At 36.3% G+C, this 19,853-nt stretch overlaps 3 protein-coding genes across 5 annotated transcripts; 1 reads left to right on the top strand and 2 right to left on the bottom strand.

The window, feature by feature from the left end:
* Positions 1-343: 343 nt before the first annotated feature.
* LOC127871590 (cell division protein ZipA-like) lies at positions 344-19,626 on the bottom strand. 3 transcript variants are annotated; one of them, XR_008045463.1, is made up of 2 exons: positions 19,544-19,626; positions 344-1,151 (listed from the first exon to the last, which is right to left on the bottom strand). XR_008045463.1 is itself a non-coding variant. In XM_052414682.1 (2 exons), the coding sequence occupies exons 1-2, from the start codon at positions 8,125-8,127 to the stop codon at positions 1,123-1,125; spliced, it is 351 nt and encodes a 116-aa protein (XP_052270642.1). In that variant the 5' UTR covers positions 8,128-9,074; the 3' UTR covers positions 344-1,122. The 3 variants fall into 3 exon arrangements, 1 of the variants encoding a protein (XP_052270642.1); XR_008045464.1 differs by lacking the exon at positions 19,544-19,626 and adding an exon at positions 19,301-19,496; XM_052414682.1 differs by lacking the exon at positions 19,544-19,626 and adding an exon at positions 7,806-9,074.
* LOC127871591 (uncharacterized) lies at positions 9,469-15,863 on the top strand. Its single transcript, XM_052414683.1, has 4 exons — positions 9,469-9,822; positions 12,846-12,970; positions 13,473-13,598; positions 14,076-15,863. Exons 1-4 carry the CDS (start codon positions 9,777-9,779, stop codon positions 14,091-14,093), a joined length of 315 nt encoding a protein of 104 aa, XP_052270643.1. The 5' UTR covers positions 9,469-9,776; the 3' UTR covers positions 14,094-15,863.
* LOC127871589 (uncharacterized) lies at positions 15,950-16,808 on the bottom strand. The gene is made up of 2 exons (XM_052414681.1): positions 16,371-16,808; positions 15,950-16,175 (listed from the first exon to the last, which is right to left on the bottom strand). The coding sequence occupies exons 1-2, from the start codon at positions 16,526-16,528 to the stop codon at positions 15,950-15,952; spliced, it is 384 nt and encodes a 127-aa protein (XP_052270641.1). The 5' UTR covers positions 16,529-16,808.
* Positions 19,627-19,853: the final 227 nt, after the last annotated feature.

Raw genomic sequence — 19,853 nt, 5'->3', positions numbered from 1 at the left:
TAGGAACTATTTACTTACAATTAGCATATTTCGGGTATACTTAAGAATTTAGAATTCATTTTAAATCAACATCTTGAAAACAAAACGCGACTATTCGGTGGTTGTGTGCATTCATCGCTATACGCCAGCAGTGAAAGTATACATGCTCTTGATAAAGTCACTATGACATAAAATAAGTCTCATTATAACGACACTGGCTGTAACTTCCTCATAACTTATAAAAATAACTTTTTATATCTTAAATAAAATATGACGCTCTTTTTATAGTAACACCACGGGATTTCCACATCTTTGGGATTGCAATGTTCATTTTATGAAAAGGTTTGGCAACTATACAAATTCAGAAGTGTTTCCTTATTTTTTTATTCTCTGATCATAAATTAATACACAAAGTTATTGATTTTTATCAAATAAATATCTAACTTGTTTGAATAACGATAACTAACAGTTCGTTTCAACCACTTAATCCTACCGAATAACATTTATCTGCCAATGTGTACCCTTTTTATGTTTGTGATTTGATGATTATTGTTTACTGCATTATAAACATAAATCAAACTGAAAGTGTCTTAAGTTTGCATAATTTTATCTACATGCCTGTTAGATGTATATATAACAATCATGTTGTATTAACACACATTGTTTTATATTCTCATTTCCCAAAATCCTCAATATTACCTACTTAAAACGACAAAAAAAATATTCGCGAAATCAAAATTTGTACTCGTAAAATCTAAATGCACGTTCACATGTACACATGAGTTGGTCATAGTTGAAGACAAAAGCAAAATATTAAAAACAAATCAAATTCGTCATTTAGCGTGAATCGATCAAAATCAAAATCAAAGTCCCAGTCATCAAACACTGCATACCGCGAGTTTCCCGAAACTACCCGGTAATGACTGCTGATCCCGGATCCTGGGATAGTGTACCATGTTCCGCCAGGTGAGCCACGGACGTCAATTTTGACACCACCATTTCTCGTTGTCAGTTTTGCAGATGGGATGCTGTACCCGACCTCAATGTCTCCACGATCGCATTTTCCGAGCCGTTCTAACTCTTTGAAAACCCATAGGCGACGAACGTCCACCGTCACCCATTTGCCGTCGTGCATGGCAATGGTTATAGAAGGTATCGAGTGGATTCTGCAGCTTAAAAAAAACGAAAAAACCATTAACATATTTGATGCTTAGTAAAATATATTACGAATATACGCAGCCGGATAAGTATAAATTTTGGTCGGAAGCAACGGCGGTGAATAGAACCCCATAATATAAATAAAAAGCTTTTGATTTTTTATGATAACTATTATTATTCACATTTCATAAATACGTCATAAGCAAACACTTATCTTCACAAATTCTGTTCAAAGTATCCCCTATGAGTCGTCCACTATGGCTGATTTAGAATCGAACATATTGCTTATCGAATTTTGCAAATAATGAATTTCCGACGGCCTAATCTGCATTTTAGTTATTGTGAACAGTCTTTAAAGCATCTATAACAATATATGTGAACTGTGAATAAATCAATGTTTCATTGTAACTGAAATATTATTATAACAATACCGGACAATTCAGTTTTGTAACACGATATATTAAACTAGACAGTCGAGTAGTGAAAGCTGCATTTCGTATATATTTCGTGTAAAAAAACATTTTTCTTATTTGAATACCTGGCGAACACCTGGTGAAGAGCTCTTCATTTTAATTTTAAACCCTATGGAACACATAGTGCACACCTATGCATTAAGCTGCTTGAAAGCACTGCACAATACGGTGGTAATCACCTTTTTCGTATTTGAATACCTGGCGAACACCTGGTGAAGAGCTCTTCATTTTAATTTTAAACCCTATCGAACGCCCAGTGCACAGCTATGCGTTACGCGTCTTGAAAGCACTGCTCAATACGGCGGTAATCATCATTTTTTACTTCAATACCTGGTGAACACCTGGTTAACAGCTCTTCATTGTAATTTCAAAACATATCAAACACATAGTGAATAGATATGCATTGTGATGCTTAAAAGTCTGGCTTTATACGGCCGCAAACAACCTTTCATTATTCGAATACCTGTCGAACACCTGGTGAAGAGCTCTTCATTTTAATTTTAAACCCTGTCGAACACCCAGTGCACAGCTATGCATTACGCTACTTAAAAGCACTGCTCAATACGGCGGTAATAACCATTTTCTTATTGTAGAGGCCAAGAACTAAACCCAAACTGCCACCTAGCATTACATGGGCAAGCCTATATGAAAACTCCGATGAATAACCCTTTTCACACAGTAAATATAAACTCAACTAAATTTTTACTTTTTATTAAAGGACCTTATAACATAAAAACATAAAAAATGGTTCTGGCATATAATGTCTCGACTCCAAGCAGCAAGGGCCACCTGCGAACATGGCAAGCCCAAACTAACTGCAAATAACTAACTGCACAAATAAATTGTATATGAGTGCTGACTCCGGGTGACGGCCATCAGCACTCCCAACAAAATCATATATATTTTCCCCAAAAAATGTGCCAGGTAAAAAGCGTCCATCCGGCACTGATTGCCAAGGAACTGTGAACTTCAAGCGACTGTCGACGAACCCGAGGTGTCCGAACTGCCCCATCGGAAGTGGAGTCGTGACCGACCTGTATCCGACGTTTGGTACTCTGCGGCTACACGGCAAACTGAAAAACGCAACTCAAACCAGCAGAATATGTAATATACTAAAACCAAATCTAGTACGGAAAACAATCAGTTTCCCCTTATGTTATTAAAATTAATGTGGACAGGCAAATAAAACTTAAAATAAATCTATATTTACCCTAAGCCTGACCAAATTTTTAAATATATAACGGACGCAGTAAAGTGTGACAGAACAACACTGTGTAAAAACAAACTACATGGGTTGGGTGGGAGGGGAGAAAATTTACAACCTTTTGTTTGTGTAGATAACAATGAGAAAGAAATTTTAAATCTGTAAAATTCGCTACTTCGGTTAAAAAACACCAACAATAAGAAAACTGAAAAACCAGCCCAGCAGTGGCCCAACAATAAACAGGTCTATTATTAAGTAATAGACCATATTATTGTAGAGGCCAAGAACTAAACCCAAACTGCCACCTAGCATTACATGGGCAAGCCTATATGAAAACTCCGATGAATAACCCTTTTCACACAGTAAATATAAACTCAACTAAATTTTTACTTTTTATTAAAGGACCTTATAACATAAAAACATAAAAAATGGTTCTGGCATATAATGTCTCGACTCCAAGCAGCAAGGGCCACCTGCGAACATGGCAAGCCCAAACTAACTGCAAATAACTAACTGCACAAATAAATTGTATATGAGTGCTGACTCCGGGTGACGGCCATCAGCACTCCCAACAAAATCATATATATTTTCCCCAAAAAATGTGCCAGGTAAAAAGCGTCCATCCGGCACTGATTGCCATATGGCCACCCAACAACGCTGACCCAGCGGCCCAAATGCCCCAACCTCGAAACCAGCTGGGCCAGAGATGACGGGTGGCCACTGCCAAAGAACTTTGGCTGCAGGGCGGATGGACGCATGCTTGGAGTCGGAAGCAGTAAACTGTAAACACAAGGCAAAGATATGAATAAAAACTAGCAGCAAAATGCATAAAACCCAGCAGAAAAAAAAAAAAAAAAATGCATAAAAACTAGCAGCAAAAAATTGCATAAAAATTAGCAGCAAAAAACTTTCTTTTTTCTTTTTTCATACATATGAGTAAGAAAAATATGCATACAAACTAACTGCAAATATCTATTTTTGGACTCAATAGCAACACCAACATACATAATGTTTGGGATTTAAAATTGTAAGAACCCCCAAATTTGTGCAGCTAGAACTGCAGTAATGGATTGGTGTATTATGCTTTATAAATTTTTCAAGCCCTGCAGACAGATTAGAAAGAAAAATATCTGTACCCAGAGTTGACAAGTGGACTCCGTCCTTCTCAAACAAATGTTCCTCAAATTTTCCAAAGTCAGAGTTGGCCAAGTAATGCCCTCCGCATGCCAAAGCCCTAGATGAACCGTGACTATTAAGGCGCTTTCTTGCTTTGTCCATAGCAACTTTATTATCAGAATATCTCCAATTTGACCTTGGAAGCACTGCAGACCATACAATCTTAACACTTGGAAATATAGACAGTATAGTCCTGAATAGCTCGACAATCAATTTTCGAAGGTCCACCAGTGACCGACGACCAAGATCATTACCACCTAAATGTAACACAATATAGTCTGGAGAATTACCCACATTGGCAAGCGAAAGAAATTTGTTCTTTGATTCTGCAAGTGTTAACCCACTGTACCCTTGCCACCAGATGATGTTGGGTTCAAGGCAGAGGTTGGCCCCTTCAGGTCGTAATCTTGCTGCTATGAAGGCTTGCTTGATTATTGATGAACCCAGTATCCAGATGGTTTTCCCTAAATACAACTTGGTTTTTGTTAGTCACATGAATCTAACTATATGAACCATACCTTTTTAATGGGGGTTATTTATTAGGCTGGGCATGACAACAGGAACAGGACGAACATATGTTTGGTAGGCATTGGAAGCCCATCTGCCTGCCTGTTTAATGATCTCCACTGAATAGCCTAGTTGGGAAGCTGCAGTTGCTGCTCCAATTCTGAAGGAGTGGGATTTGTAAGACCCATAATTTAGACCCAAAAGAGAAACCGATTTCTTAAGAATAGCAGAAAATTGGTAACGAGTAATTGGTTGTTTGTTAAAGTGCAAAAACAAGGGACGAGGCCCTTGAAGACGAACATGAAGATACTGGTTAAGACACACAACTGGGCAAAATTCACTGTTTGACCTAGTAATTTTGAGCGCTACCACTTTGCCCAACTGATCAGTTTTTGAATGCCGGATTGAAATGATTACCCCATTGTGATCAAATTGTAAATCTTCTATTGCCAACACCGCTGCCTGTAAAATACTATCACCTTTTTTAGGAACAGCTATTTCGCCAACTCTTAGAAAACCGAAAAACGCTAGCATAAAAGCTGCAGTGAACAGTTTTGCTTCTTAGACACTGGAACACACAATATTAAGTTTGCTTACTATCCCTTGCAGTAACGAGAGGGTAATTGGAAGCCTATTATCGTGTGTTTTCTTATCTTTTTGCATTCCTTCCACCATTTTTGAAACAATGAACTTTTTGGTAGGGTCAACAACATCAAGCAGCTTGCAATGAAAAGCTATAGAGCTTAAGTATGATTTTGCTGTTTTGTGTGATAGTTTCTGTAGGGATAGCCATGCTACAAATCGAACCACCTGTTCAACTGTAGGCGGCCAGGCATCTGACAAGCCGTATTGCCTTTTAAACTCAGAGAATCTCTCTAACCCAACGATGTATGCCTTTTTTGTATTAGCAGCAAGGGAATTGTCTAGCAATCTATTAGCCTCTTGTTGCAGATCATCAGTAAAAACTCCGGCGGGACTGATTCTGGACTCGCTTGTGCCTCTGGTGCTAACTGTTGTAACCTGTGAAACTGTTTACGAGAAATTGCATCAGCAATGTAATTGGACTTTGATGAAATATGTACTGCTTTAAACACCACCGAGTATTTCATAACTAACAACACAAATGTTCTAACCAGAAACATCAAACGTTTCGACTTGGAAAACTGTTTGTTGATCACTTCTACCAAACCTAAATTATCAATATGAAACTTAATCTTCCTGTCCCTCAAAAAGACCCCCCAGAGCCATATTGCCAACAAAACAGGGACCATCTCTAAAAATGTTATATCTGATAAAATAGGTTGGCCTTGCCATTGAACAGGCCATGGGCAATAGGCCCAATTACCTCCAAAATAACAACCACAGCCAAGAGTAGCACCACCTGCACTATCAGTGTAAAGATGAATGACAGAGTTATCCAACCATACTTTATTTGGAATATGTACAATGCCATTAAAATCTTCAATAAATTGAATCCACATCAGGATGTCTTCTCTCATTCACCATTAACTCTTATCTTATAATAGGACTTTTTTAAGCCACACATAGTATCATAAAATCGGCGCAAGAATGCCCTACTTGCTCTTACTGCTTGACTACAAAAACTCAACTTCCCAGTCAAAGACTGCAATTCTTTTAACGTAAGTCTCTTTTTTACTAGACAATTTTGCAAAAGCTTCAAAAGTTCTTCCACTTTTTTAGCAGGTACTCTAACAGTCATTTGCACAGTATCTAATTCCAGGCCTAAAAATGTCAGTACTGTTGTTGGGCCGACCGACTTTTCCACCGCAACTGGGACTCCCATTTCGGTGCATACTTCCTCGAAAGTAGAACTAGCATGTTACAATTATTTGACCCAGCTGCACTTCCAAAAATAAAGTCGTCCAAATAATGATCTAAAGTTTGAATCCAAGTTTTGAAACTTACTAGCCAATGTATAAAAGTGGAGAATGATTCGAATAAAGCCGGAGCAATAGATAAACCCATTGGTAAGCATTTGTCAACATAATACTGGTTGTTGAACTGAAGCCCCATCAAGTGAAAGTCCCCTGGGTAAATAGGCATTAAACGAAAAGCCGATTTAATATCTCTTTTTGCCATCATTGCTGACGTACCTAAACTAAATAACATGTCAGCCACTTTGTCAAATGATGTATATTTAACAGAAATGTCTTCCACACTAAAACCATCATTGACACTTGACCCATTGGGATACGACAGGTGTGTAATTAACCGCCAACCCCCGTCTGGCTTCTCTAAAATGCCTAATGGACTTACTTTTAAATTGGAAATTGGTGGGACTTTGAAAGGACCTGAAATTCTACCTAAGGAAATCTCTTTGTCAAGTTTCTTTTGGACTTCTGAAAAATGCACTTTTGTTGAAACCAAATTATTCGCTGAAGAACCTAGATGTGAACCCTTATAACCCAGCTTAAAACCTTGCTTGAAGCCATTACTGAGCACAGAAGCTACTGCTTTATTTGGATATAACTGAAGATATTTAGAAATCGTAACAACATTGATTGGCGACTTGCCAAGAGACCAAACTGAGGTATTAGTATCTGCTAAACGGGCCCCGGAGCCCCTGAAATGGGCCTCTAGGTCGGAACGTGTAAGCTCTAGGCCTGTACGAGGTCTGGGTGACAGCCCCCCTGACAGACCCTCCTCCCAAGGAACTGGTGTTGCGAGGCTTGAGATATTGAGATGGCATACCCTGGAAGGATGGTCGGAACCACAAATCATACAAGCATGTTTGTAATTGCAAACTGACCGTAAGCATCTGGTATAATTGAAATCATAACATTTTCTTACAAAATTCCATGTATCATGAACTGGCTGCCTTGGAGGCCCCATACACAACAGCCAAAGCTCCATATCAATCATTGCCCACGAATTCGCTGGGTTATTACCCATTCTCAACCTAAACTGTTGATCATAAGATCTCCAACCCTCAGTGTGTCTTGCTGCCCCCAGCCTTATAGTGTGCATATACTTTAAGAGATCTTGCATTTTAACCGGATGAGCACTTAAATAAATGCTTGAGAAAATGAGGAATGCGTCAGTCCATTTAGCTATATCCACAATGCTTTGTTTCATGTTGGGCTTTACCACTAATTCACCCGAATTATTCAAAACCAAATGTTTTCCTAAATCTTCAGGAACTACCGGGGCCTCCAACAAACATGCCAGATCTACATATTGGCCTGATATTATTTTGTCTTTAATTGACTGAGGAACATGATCACCTAAAACAGACTGAAAACTAGGAAACATGCATGGTAAAAAAATATCCTCACTAAAACCATTACCCGATTGAACAGCCGGATCTGGCGGGCTTGCTGCAGGCTGCATCTGGTCGCCCAGTTGTTGACTGAGAGGCAGCTGGTCGGGTTGATGGCCGGACTGTTGGTTTGAAGACCATTGGCCGAGTCGATGGCTGGGGGTGAGAGGCAGCTGGACAGGCTGTTGGTTGGGAGGCAGCTGGACAGGCTGTTGGTTGGGAGGCAGCTGATTGGGCATTTGGGTAGAAGGCAGCTGACGGGGTTGTTGGCTGGTGCCAGGTAGGTTTTGGCTGGGATGCTGGTGTAGTTTGACCGACGGACGGCGCCTTTTCCGGTTTCGCGTTTCCATGTGTGCAATAAAATAAACAATAAAGATAATAAGTAAATACCGAAAAAAGCCATATTTGGCTTATAGCTAACCCACTATAATAATTAACAAACCTTTTAGAGATTTATTGCATATGAACTAAAACGTGACTCAACAAACTGTCTTGGTAATTATAAATAAATGCGCCATAAGACCACCTCTTACCTGCAGTAAGTACCGACTATTGCCGCAGTGCCACAATTAAGTTCCTTTTAATATTGCTACATAAAAACCAACATTCATTTAAAGTGTTTATGATAAACCTGAACATAGTGCCCGCCCTAATTGAATCTGAAGCAACCCACTCTCCAGAAATGGAATAATAACGCTAAATATATTTTGACATTTTTGTGCTGACCAAAAGTAATATGTTAGTTTAACACGCCACGGGAATTCCTTGATTTCGATTGAAATTTACCCTCTTACTGCCAGTGAGATATTAGCCTATTTTCAGAAAATAAGTATAACATGGTTATTTCACTGAATACACGAATGCATATCAACTACGTTTTCTCATAAAGCTTGAAATTGTTTTTGCTCTTACTACAATTGCTTAGATCAGACGCCATGTGACCGATCCACTTTTTCCCCACCACTGTACAGAAATCCGTAAACTACAGCCCGTAAACTCAGCATCCATCATAAATATCACAAGAATTGCTAAAAAACACCTTTTAACTACCGGCTTCTAACTTTATTTTACATATTTTATAAACGTTTACTAGAATAGATTGGAAATAATTAAAGGAGAAAATTTACAACCTTTTGTTTGTGTAGATAACAATGAGAAAGAAATTTTAAATCTGTAAAATTCGCTACTTCGGTTAAAAAACACCAACAATAAGAAAACTGAAAAACCAGCCCAGCAGTGGCCCAACAATAAACAGGTCTATTATTAAGTAATAGACCATATTATTTGGATACATCTCGAAGAACTGGTGAAGAGCGGTAATCACCATTTTCTTATTTGAATAACTGGCGAACACCTGGTGAACAGCTCTTCATTGTAATTTGAAAACGTATTGAACAACTAGTGCTCTATACGGCCGAAAACAACATTTCATTATTCGAATACCTGGCGAAGATCTGCGGAAGAGCTCTTCATTTTAATTTTAAAACCTGTTGAACACCCAGTGCACAGCTATGCGTTACGCTACTTAAAGGTGAACTGTCGATTTTATAACGAAAAATGCATTTTTATAAATATGTATATTCTAAAACGAGTGGAATCATCAAGAGCTATGGCAAACAATATTGCGATACTAAAAAACGATGTTTTTGTTTTCCGTAAACCGCCCGGGTATTTCCGCCACCTACTTTGGTTGTGACGTCACAGGCACTCAACGCGCATGACTCGGATACACGTCCATTGTTATTACGAATCGAAGCGTGAACAAATCGCGCTTAATGTCAAATTTGACACTCAATACTATTGACAATAGATCTATCATGTTAGCATAATACAATTCTTTAACACAAGTTTTATTGAAATCGTGTGCTTTCTCTGTATTTTTTGCATGACAATCGTTATTCGATATGGTTCAGTGTGTTGCTTTCGGGTGCAAAGAACGTGAGGAAAAGGGAAAGAAGGTTTTTTTCCGTTTTGCGAAGGATGATGTTACTTGTAAGAAATGGATAAAGGCAGTAAATTCCAGGAGCCTATTCTAAAAGGAACCGGTAATTATGTTTCTAATGACTAATCTATGCTTGTTTATTTTGATATTCACAGTGCTAAATAATGTTAGTCCGATTAGTCAGCATATTATTACAAATGATTTCAAGACATTTGTATTAAAAAATGCGTTGACATCTGTTTAGAAAATAATGCACAATAGTCTCTGATGTTTATTTCAAATACTGGTCAGGCTTATACAAAGGAGAGGAAGCTGTACTGTAGAAATATTGTTTGACCTCTAGACTATAGTATTCTCACACATTGTTTTGTCAAACATTTGAATCCGCAAACAACGTATAAGTATTTCTTCACAATATTAACCATGCATTATATTTAAATAAATTATATTAAATCAATAACATAAAGGTGGTCTTATAAGCGCAGTGGTTGATATGTGTCCTTCTCAGCTAGGTGACCTGAGCTCAAGGCCATTTCCTGTATATTGTTGAGTAATGTCAGAGCTGTTGATGGTCAACATACAGGATGGATTAGGTTTTTCTGGATAATGAGCCTTCCACTCAGAACACATCCGCAAAAAATGGAAATCTTTCTGTACCAAGTAGCTGGAAAATGCTGCTTATATGATAATTCCAATTTCATCCACACTTTAAAGGGGCCTTTTCACAGATTTTGGCATTTTTTTAACTTATTCATTAAATGCTTTATATTGATAAATGTAAACATTGGATCGTAAAAGCTCCAGTAAAAAATCAAGAAAAAATTAAAAAAAGGAAAAGAACATTGCCCGGAGCAGGTTTCGAACCAGTGACCCCTGGAGTCCTGCCAGAGTCCTGAAGTAAAAACGCTTTAGCCTACTGAGCTATTCCGCCGAGTACACATTCGTGACGTATTTTATACCTTATAAAAGCAATCTTCGTTGTTTCACAAAATTTAACGACAAAAACAGAACTCTCCAAATTATTCAATCGTTTCGCGTTGCAACGCTTTATAATTTTTAGGTTTTAAAATCGTCAAAAGATGCATATAATGGCTATATAAGAGCATGGTTAATGTTCAGTATTACTGTTTCCTCACAAATATCATAACTAAAATGACAACTTACGAATCTGAAACAACTTTTTTCAATTTTGTCAATTTACCAAAGCGTGAAAAGATCCCTTTAACCCTTTGCATGCTGGGAAATTTGTTGTCTGCTAAAATGTTGTCTGCTAAATTTCTAAAATTAGCATTTTCTTCGATTTTTTTCAAAGAATACTATCAAAACAGCAAACAGTTTGGATCCTGATGAGACGCCACGTTCTGTGGCGTCTCATCTGGATCCAAACTGTTTGCGCAGGCCTTCAAAATTCGGTTCCCGCACTGAAAGAGTTAAAAGTCTAGTCAGTTTATAAGGAATGCTGGGGCACACATGGGTTCGATCATGTACAGCCTTATGCCCAGTATGGATATGCCTAATTATTTTACCTTTTAATATATATTTTTCAAAACTTTCTTATATTTGTATGCATGTATGAATTAATGGCTTAGTGACAAACAATTAATTAAAACACTTCTCTTATTAATAAGGAAAAATAGGTTAATCAGTGGAACAGCTTTAAAACTGACAAAAACATTCCATTTGATAAATAAATAAGACTAGCTAACTCACCAAAAATATTCAAAGTATAAAAATAATATTGGGCTTATTTCAATTACATTTCCATAAGATAAAAAAATTATGAGAGAATCCAAGTGCTGGTAAAACAATAATTATGTAAACTTTCTTATACTGATTTATTGAACAAAATAAAAAAAGTACTGTCTATTACACAGATGATTAAAAGACATTGTAAAAGTAAATTTGAATAGTATTAATAAAAATATTAATAGTATTTACTAACACCATTCAGCATGCTGTATTGAATTATTCAGATAAAAATGTAAATTGAGAAGGGTTTTGTGCATGGACTGTAATTATTTGTACAATTTATTATTTCTTAAACAATGAACAGCTTGGCATTTCTCTGAAATAATATTCTCTAGATTCAATTAAATATAACAAAGCACATGATTGCTTTCTTAGTTTCTTAAGTTTCACGAATGTCCATGGTTACCAGTCAAATTCACACCAGTTACCAGTGTTGTATATTAATCCATACAGAACTGTGTCATGGAGTTTATGGCTATTTGGTTGTTGAATAGCGCCTTATCTTTGGATATATCACAAGATTATGGTAGAACACAGTATGGTTTCAAGATAAAAGATTATTCCTAGCCCAATTAAATCAACAAACAATCATAAAATGTATTACTATCAGACCAGTGCCCTAGCTTAGCTAACCAAGGGGTGCAGTTCCAAGTCCACCCAAGGTCTCACTATGCCCTACACCATGCTCTTGTTTGGATTTTATCATATGATTATAAAGGAAGTTGTTTTTATCAATAAATTAATATAAATGTTCAAACTGAAACTAGTTTTATTTATAATAGAAATTGTGTTTTCAATTAACAATCATGTTATTAGAAATATTTACTTAGTAATTATAATGAAACACATGCTTTTATATTAAAAATATGCAAATGAGATAATATGGCTTTGTGCACTGAAGAGCTCTTTTAAGAATTAGCACCCTTCAATTTCAAAATCCAAAAAGGAAACTGATCAGACTATCCCCACTACCACTCAAAGGCTAATGATTGCAATATATCTGTCGCGTTCTGAGAAAACTAGGCATAATGCCTGTGCGTAAAGTGTGACTGTCGTCCCATATTAGCAGTCCGCACAGGCTAATTAGGGACAACACTTTCCGTCTTAACAAGATTTTCAGAAAGAAGGGACTTCCTTTAAACAAAAAATACCATTCCAGCGGAAAGTGTCATCCCTGATTAGTCTGTGCGGACTGCACAGGCTAATCTGGGACAACACTTTACGCACCTGCATTATGCCCAGTTTCTCAGAGTGCGACTCACATTATTTCAAAGTTCAATAGCATAGTTTGGCTTATATTAAGTGATATAAACATTTGTGTCATTCTGTCATTATTCTGTTTGAATTTATAAAAAGTAACATGAAAATTATTTGTAGGACCCATATTCATCATGTGTGGAAGAGTCTGTGAAGAAATGTCTTGTGAACAGTCGCCTGTTCGGATCAGTTATCCTGAATCACATTTTGATAATGTGTATTCGCAGTCATCACAGACATCTGAGGTTCGTAATAATGTCAATTAATAATTAGTTTGTTTAACAATCTCCAAACAATGTCAATTATTAATAAGTGTGTTTAATTATTTCCAAACAGCCTGTTTTTTATGTGATAGGAGTTACATATTTACATTGGCTTGAAAAAAAATCCTCTATTCTTGTGATATAGTTTTTATTCTTTATTTTCTGTTTCTATACATGGCTAAACTTTCTATTTTTTTATGTTCCCAAAGGGTTGCATATAGTTTTTGAACTGTCCATCAGTTCGTCCGTCTGTCAGTCTGTTAGTCCGTCCGAAAACTTTAAAATTGGTCATAACTTTAGCAATATTGAAGATAGCAACTTGATAATTGGCATGCATGTGTATCTTACGGAGCTGCACAATTTGAGTGGTGAAAGGTCAAGGTCAAGGCTATCCTTCAAGGTCAAATGTCAAATATATGCTTCAAAGTGGCGCAGCAGGGAGCATTGTGTTTTTCTGAAAAATGCAAAATGTTAATCATTTCAGATGGTTGTATTTCGGCCAACAGAACATAAGGGATTCACTGTCAAACCACAGGGAAAGGACTCTCCTATCCTAAGTACAAGGCTGGACACCATGTGGTTAAAGCAGTTAAAGAGAATTGCACTTATGGTAATGTATTCATAATGAATTTTATTGTATAAATAATAACCACAGATAGCAATATTGAATTATCTTGTTGAAGAATTTTGTTTTTGCACATTAAAAAAATACATTACAGCTTACAGAAATCACCTGAACTTGTCCAATATGTTGAAACAAAATTTAGAAATTATAATTCTAAAATCTGGTGATTATTCTCAATGTAAAACAACATTAAATGTATTTGCATGTTGAACTTGTTGAGTTTTTAGAATAATCTTGATACAAGTCTCTTTTTCTGAACAGATAGTGAAATTATCTAAAATATCAAAATAAATACATGAGTTTACATGCAATCTTTTATCAAAATGTTTGGTTTCTTAAAGCAATAGATTTCTGTAATACATGGTTGAAGACAACAATACAAAAAACATTCATTGTTTATTATTCTCTTATAAGAAGGAACAATTTATCAATAATTATAATTTATTTTAATATAACTTTCAGACTATGTTGATGAACTAATGGCAGAGCTGCTTAGGATGAAAGAGGAGTACAAGAGCGATGCCAATGCAAGTGCTGCCTCTGGCAACATTCTGTTTTCACCGCCACCCCTGTCTTCATCTGCAAACAGAATCCTGAAGTCAGAGGCTGTGCAGAACCATCGTTCGCGATTTAATTAGCGAACAGGGATGGAAATTAGTGGTTGCCCGTTTTGTTGTATAGTTATCTATTACTTTTAAAGAAAGTATTGGTTACACATGACACTACATGTACATAGTACTGGGCGCGTTGAGGCTTACGATGGGAAACCAAAAAACTATAGATGGTTGTCCATGTGGGCAACTAACTGTAAAACGTTAGTTTCCATCCCTGGCGAAGCAAAATCCAATGTATGAGTCGGACGGAAATCTCTGGCTGCCACAGTGCATGACGGAAGAGGTCGTCGGTCCTTCTTGCTCAGACGGTGCCAAATCCAACGAGCCAGTCTTCTATATGCAATGAATCTGTATACTCTGAAGTTATAAATGTATAAGGATACCATTATGATAAATATTAGTATGTTTAGTAAAACAAAGGTACTTTTCAACTTGACAATTACACAAGCCATGCTGTGGCAGATTCTTACTTAAGTTTACAGTTTAACAAACTTATTCAGCTTGAATATAATATTATATAATAATATTTTACTGAAAATATGTCAGAAATCAGATTTTGTAAGCAACTTCACATCATGTTGTAGCAGGTTGTTATTATAGTGTACTTTTTAAAAAATTAAACAGCTTGTATTTATATTTTTATTTCAAATGTTGAAAAATAATAATGAACTGGCATTTGTAAGTAACCAAAAATCATTGTATAGCAAATTGATACTTCATTTTACAATTAGATAACCCAGTCATCTTGTATACCCGCGTATTTTAATGTTGATTAAAATTGTTGTCTTTTTTATGTTATTTATCCACCGCCAGAGGCGGAGGGATATTGTTTTGGCGTTGTCCGTCCGGCCGGCACTTTTGTGTCCGGAGCCATATCTTGGAAGTGCTTTGGCGGATTTCATTGAAACTTGGTATGAGTATATATATGCATAAGAGGATGATGCACGCCAAATGGCATTGTACACCATCTGTTAAAAACAGAGTTATGGCCCTTTGTATCTTGAAAAATGCTTTTTACTTTAGGCACTTTTGTTTCCGGAGCCATATCTTGGAAGTGCTTTGGTGGATTTCATTGAAACTTGGTATGAGTATATATATGCATTAGAGGATGATGCACGCCAAATGGCATTGTATACCATCTGTTAAAAACAGAGTTATGGCTCTTTGTATCTTGAAAAAATGCTTTTTACTGTATGCACTTTTGTGTCCGGAGCTATATCTTGGAAGTGCTTTGGCAGATTTCCTTGAAACTTGGTACGAGTATATATCCCCCGCCAGAGGCGGAGGGATATTGTTTGGCGTTGTCCGGCTGTCCGTCCGGCTGCCCGTCTGTCCGTCACTTTTGTGTCCGGAGCCATATCTTGGAAGTGCTTTTGCGGATTTCATTGAAACTTGGTATGAGTACATATATTGATAATAGGTTAATGCACGCCAAATGGCATTGTACACCATCTGATAATAACAGAGTTATGGCCCTTTGTATCTTCAAAAAAATGCTTTTTTAGGTGTCAAATAAAGCACTTTTGTGTCCAGAAGTATATAGGCGGGGGATATCAATTCAACGAATTTGCTTGTTTTATTATTTGTATCAAAACATATTTACAGTATGAAATACAAATGACAAGTTCACACAAAACATTGTGTTATTTAATGTCTACAGTGTATTTTCTTTACAAACAATCTGTCCTGGTTTCATAAACATTTTTAATAATTAATGACAACTTACTCATGTATTGGTTCTTCATCACCGATGGGACCATTTACATCAAGGAACTCATAAAACGAAACATCAATGACATCTTGATGTAGACAGTTAGCTTTGAAGCCAGTGTGCTCAGTTATGCACTTTACCCCTGCCTCGTCCATCCTTTCCATCAGCTCTGGGTATTCTGTGCAGCATTTGCACTCAATCTGCACACGATATGGTGTGCAACATGAACATGCACACCTGAAAATAAAAGAAATACGTCGAATTGCAATACAGACATTCCTTCCTAATCAGAACAGGTTCAAGTATCCGTTCTAATTATAATAATTAGACCATACAACCTTGTCATATTCAACAAGCTTGTACTGTAGAATAACAATCAAAGAATTTTTTTATTTTTGCCGACACCTGCATGTAACAAAATTATATATTTACCAATCCGTATTCCCAACACGATGGTCGTCTTGGGCATCGGCAAAATTTTCCTCGCTGTCCGAGTCAGAATCAGAAAAATCTGATTGACTGTCACTAAATTCTGGCTCAAACATATACGGTTGAACGGAAAACTCATCGTAATCGCTATCATCTTCCATTTTTCAACATTTTTTATCTAAAGTTGCAAGATATAATACATCCGAAGCCATTTATTATGCCGGCTCGTAATTGAGTCGTTATTGAGTGCCTGTTACGTCACTTCCGGTTTGAATGAAAATGGCGAGAACATCGGAATGTGTGAAAAATCGCGACTTTGTTCTATTCGTTCTCGCTAATAACACCGTATTTGAAATGAAGTGAGGAGCGAAATAGTTTAGATATGCACTAAATTCGATAAATAAAGGTGTTTTACGGGTTTTTAAAACCGCGGCAGGTGAACTTTAAAAGCACTGCTCAATACGGCGGTTATAACCATTTTCTTATTTGGATACATATCGAAGACCTGGTGAAGAGCTCTTCATTTTTATTTTAAACCTTATCGAACGCCCAGTGCACAGCTATGCATTAAGCTACTTGAAAGCACTGCTCAATACGGCGGTAATCACCAGTTTCTTATTCAAATACCTGGCGAACACCTGGTGAAGAGCTCTTCATTTTATTTTAAACCCTATCGAACACCAAGTGCACAGCTATGCGTTACGCGTCTTGAAAACACTGCTCAAATTCGGCGGTAAACACCTTTTTTTTGAATACCTGGTGAACACCTGGTTAACAGCTCTTCATTGTAATTTCAAAACATATCAAACACCTAGTGCATAGCTATGCATTAAGATTTTTGACAGCCCGGCTCAAATTGGCGGCATACACTAATTTTCATTTGAATACCTGACGAAGACCAGGTGAACAGCTGTTCATTTTGATTTGAAAACCTGTCGAATACCCAATGCATAGCTATTCGTTATGTCATGAAAAGCTGGTGAAGATCTGGAGCATAGCTGTGTTTTGCTTTTTAACATCTGACGAAAACCCAAAACATAGCTATGCATTTCTATTTTAAACAGCTGCTGAAGAGCTAACATCTAACAGCCAACTTCACATACCTACTACTTGGGTTTATTGAAAAAAATGGCTTGTTTTGTGAAAATTATGGTCAGTTTTTGGGGAAAAAAACGTTGATTTTTTGCAATTGGAACGCAGCCGAATATCAACGGTAATTTTGGGCAAAAAATCATTGAATGCAAATAATATGTTGTTAATGATTAAAATCGTATTTTCAGTTCATGCTGATGTTGTTGTTTTTTTAACTTATGTTCATTACTGTCGTCATAATGTTCCTAAGATGGTAAGCATACCGGTATTTTCACAAGTGAAAAACAACGCAGGAATTCGTGCGTTTATTTATTTCGTTTGACAAAATGAGCGTTTCGTCCAGAACTCCAGAGAGCTTTATGAGGAAATTTTATCGGCGTTATAAGAAGTATACTTCTGCGAAGAATGTTCAATTTGTTTATACGAGAACTGGTCCATATTGAATTATCATAATGTTTATCCAATTTCCATTTTGAAACCTCTCAACAGTGTTATTTATATTAATGGAAGGGCCATCCTGACACAGGCACATAAGACGATGAATACCTATACGATTTACCGTATCTAAGGGAGAGGTTCAATATAATACTGAATCTTTCCTCATGGTACTAACTTTTTTATACACAGAAACTAATAAAATAATAATAGCGCATAGTATTATTGACGGAAGACAACTCTAACAGAGGTTTGATAGTTTCTTTTATTGTAATTAAACCATGAAGTAAATGAAACAACTTGTATATTAATGGACAGACGGGGGAATGGACATATGCCCAGTCATTTGGGTTTTGCATGATACTCGTGTGCATGTGTGTACAAGTATGATGAGTTTGAATACGTGTATTTTGAAACCAGACTAAATCGTGTCCGACCACCTTAAACTAATTTGTTTTCGTTTGGAGACGCATAAGGACACATTGTAGTGCGATGGATGATCATAATATTTATATTCTCACAAAGTATCATCGGATCTTTACTATGCATCTAGGGTTGAGTTGAAACTTCATTCATTACTTTTTTGAAGACATTAATTATATGCGCATGTGTCATGCGAGGAATACTTGTAGACCAGTTATATATGTACTCCGCCCATTCGATTGAAACTTTGTTTTATGGCGACGACACTTTATACTTTAAAACAAATTTGAAACAGTAAATGATCCCAATTAAATAATAAAACGTTAATGATTTAGTGTATAGATTTGCTTCAGATTGAGTGTCACATTTTTCGTCATAACATTTCTTTTTTCGATTGCCCTTCTAAATTTTATTGTATTGTACACTGTTGTGAAATCCCTTTCGTAGTTTGAGTCTGTGCTTATCTTTGCATATTCGTTTTTGTTTTAAATCAGCGTTTGTTACATTCAATTTAATTATTATCGCCTCTTACAAGTAATACGGAGTTAAACAATGAGCGATTTATTTTGTAAACGAAATTTTGAACTTTGAAACACGTCGCTCGAATGATCCCCCATTCATTTCTTAGAGCTCAATAACAAAATTAAATCAAACAGTTAGGTTGTTAAGAGCATCCTTACACCAGACCACACGCTGTAATTAATCGCGCGAACAAAAGACTCGCAATGTACTTGATTCAATTATTTAAGCCATGTTGTTGGTGATCAGTCTCAGTTAAAAATGATAATTTATCAATTCTATCAATTTTAAAGCAAAATATCATACGAGTTTGATAGCAAGTGATTTAACACCAAATAATTCACTTTCAGTTAATAAGAACTCAAACACACTCGTAACAGAGACACACAAAATAAATTAAATCCACATATTAATACCAATAAAATGTGAAAAAGGTACATATAAATAAAACAACTATTTAATACCAGAATCTGGCGATCGTATAAAAATGATATGACCCGTAACTCGACGCAATTTCTGTTAAATATTAACGAAATTTAGCACGTTTCATATATCACCAATACATCCTGTAAACACATAACTTACTACATAACACTTTAATGATTGACTGAAAAGTATTTCACATTAACATTTGTTCTAACACAGAACAAGTAAAGAAAGGCACAGTATTCAACAAACGATGTTGTAATAAAATAGATCCAACTTACATTCGAACCTAATAGAGCATTAGAGGTCGAACCTGTTAAGTACATGCATCGTTATAAATTACAATGTCTGGTTTAACCTGCACTTTTAAATCGTTATCGGATTTCTGAAAACGAAATATTTATGTATTATACATGCATTTAACATGCATACATTGATTTCTGAAAATGAATTCTCCACCAACGTCGTACTACCCAGTGTATGATACATGTGTATGAATCAAATCAATGCAAAGGTACATAGTGTTATTTGCTGTCTCTATTAGCTGCTTAGAATGGAACTCAAACCGTCGGAAATATTGTATTCACAGGA

Source organism: Dreissena polymorpha, chromosome 3, assembly GCF_020536995.1.
Source record: "Dreissena polymorpha isolate Duluth1 chromosome 3, UMN_Dpol_1.0, whole genome shotgun sequence".
NCBI lineage: Eukaryota > Metazoa > Mollusca > Bivalvia > Myida > Dreissenidae > Dreissena > Dreissena polymorpha.
This window is presented reverse-complemented; position numbering and strand designations above follow the sequence as displayed.

Bases quoted from the DNA above. Each gene is read 5' to 3' on its own strand.
- LOC127871590 (XM_052414682.1), bottom strand. From the start codon at position 8,127: ATGGAAACGCGAAACCGGAAAAGGCGCCGTCCGTCGGTCAAACTACAC. The intron at 1,152-7,805 runs GTAATGGTTTTA...GTTTTTTTTAAG, and splicing joins AGATCCGGCTGTTCAATCGG to CTGCAGAATCCACTCGATAC.
- LOC127871591 (XM_052414683.1), top strand. From the start codon at position 9,777: ATGGATAAAGGCAGTAAATTCCAGGAGCCTATTCTAAAAGGAACCG. The intron at 9,823-12,845 runs GTAATTATGTTT...AATTATTTGTAG, and splicing joins GCCTATTCTAAAAGGAACCG to GACCCATATTCATCATGTGT. The intron at 12,971-13,472 runs GTTCGTAATAAT...TAATCATTTCAG, and splicing joins AGTCATCACAGACATCTGAG to ATGGTTGTATTTCGGCCAAC.
- LOC127871589 (XM_052414681.1), bottom strand. From the start codon at position 16,528: ATGGAAGATGATAGCGATTACGATGAGTTTTCCGTTCAACCGTATATG. The intron at 16,176-16,370 runs GTAAATATATAA...TTTTATTTTCAG, and splicing joins CGTGTTGGGAATACGGATTG to GTGTGCATGTTCATGTTGCA.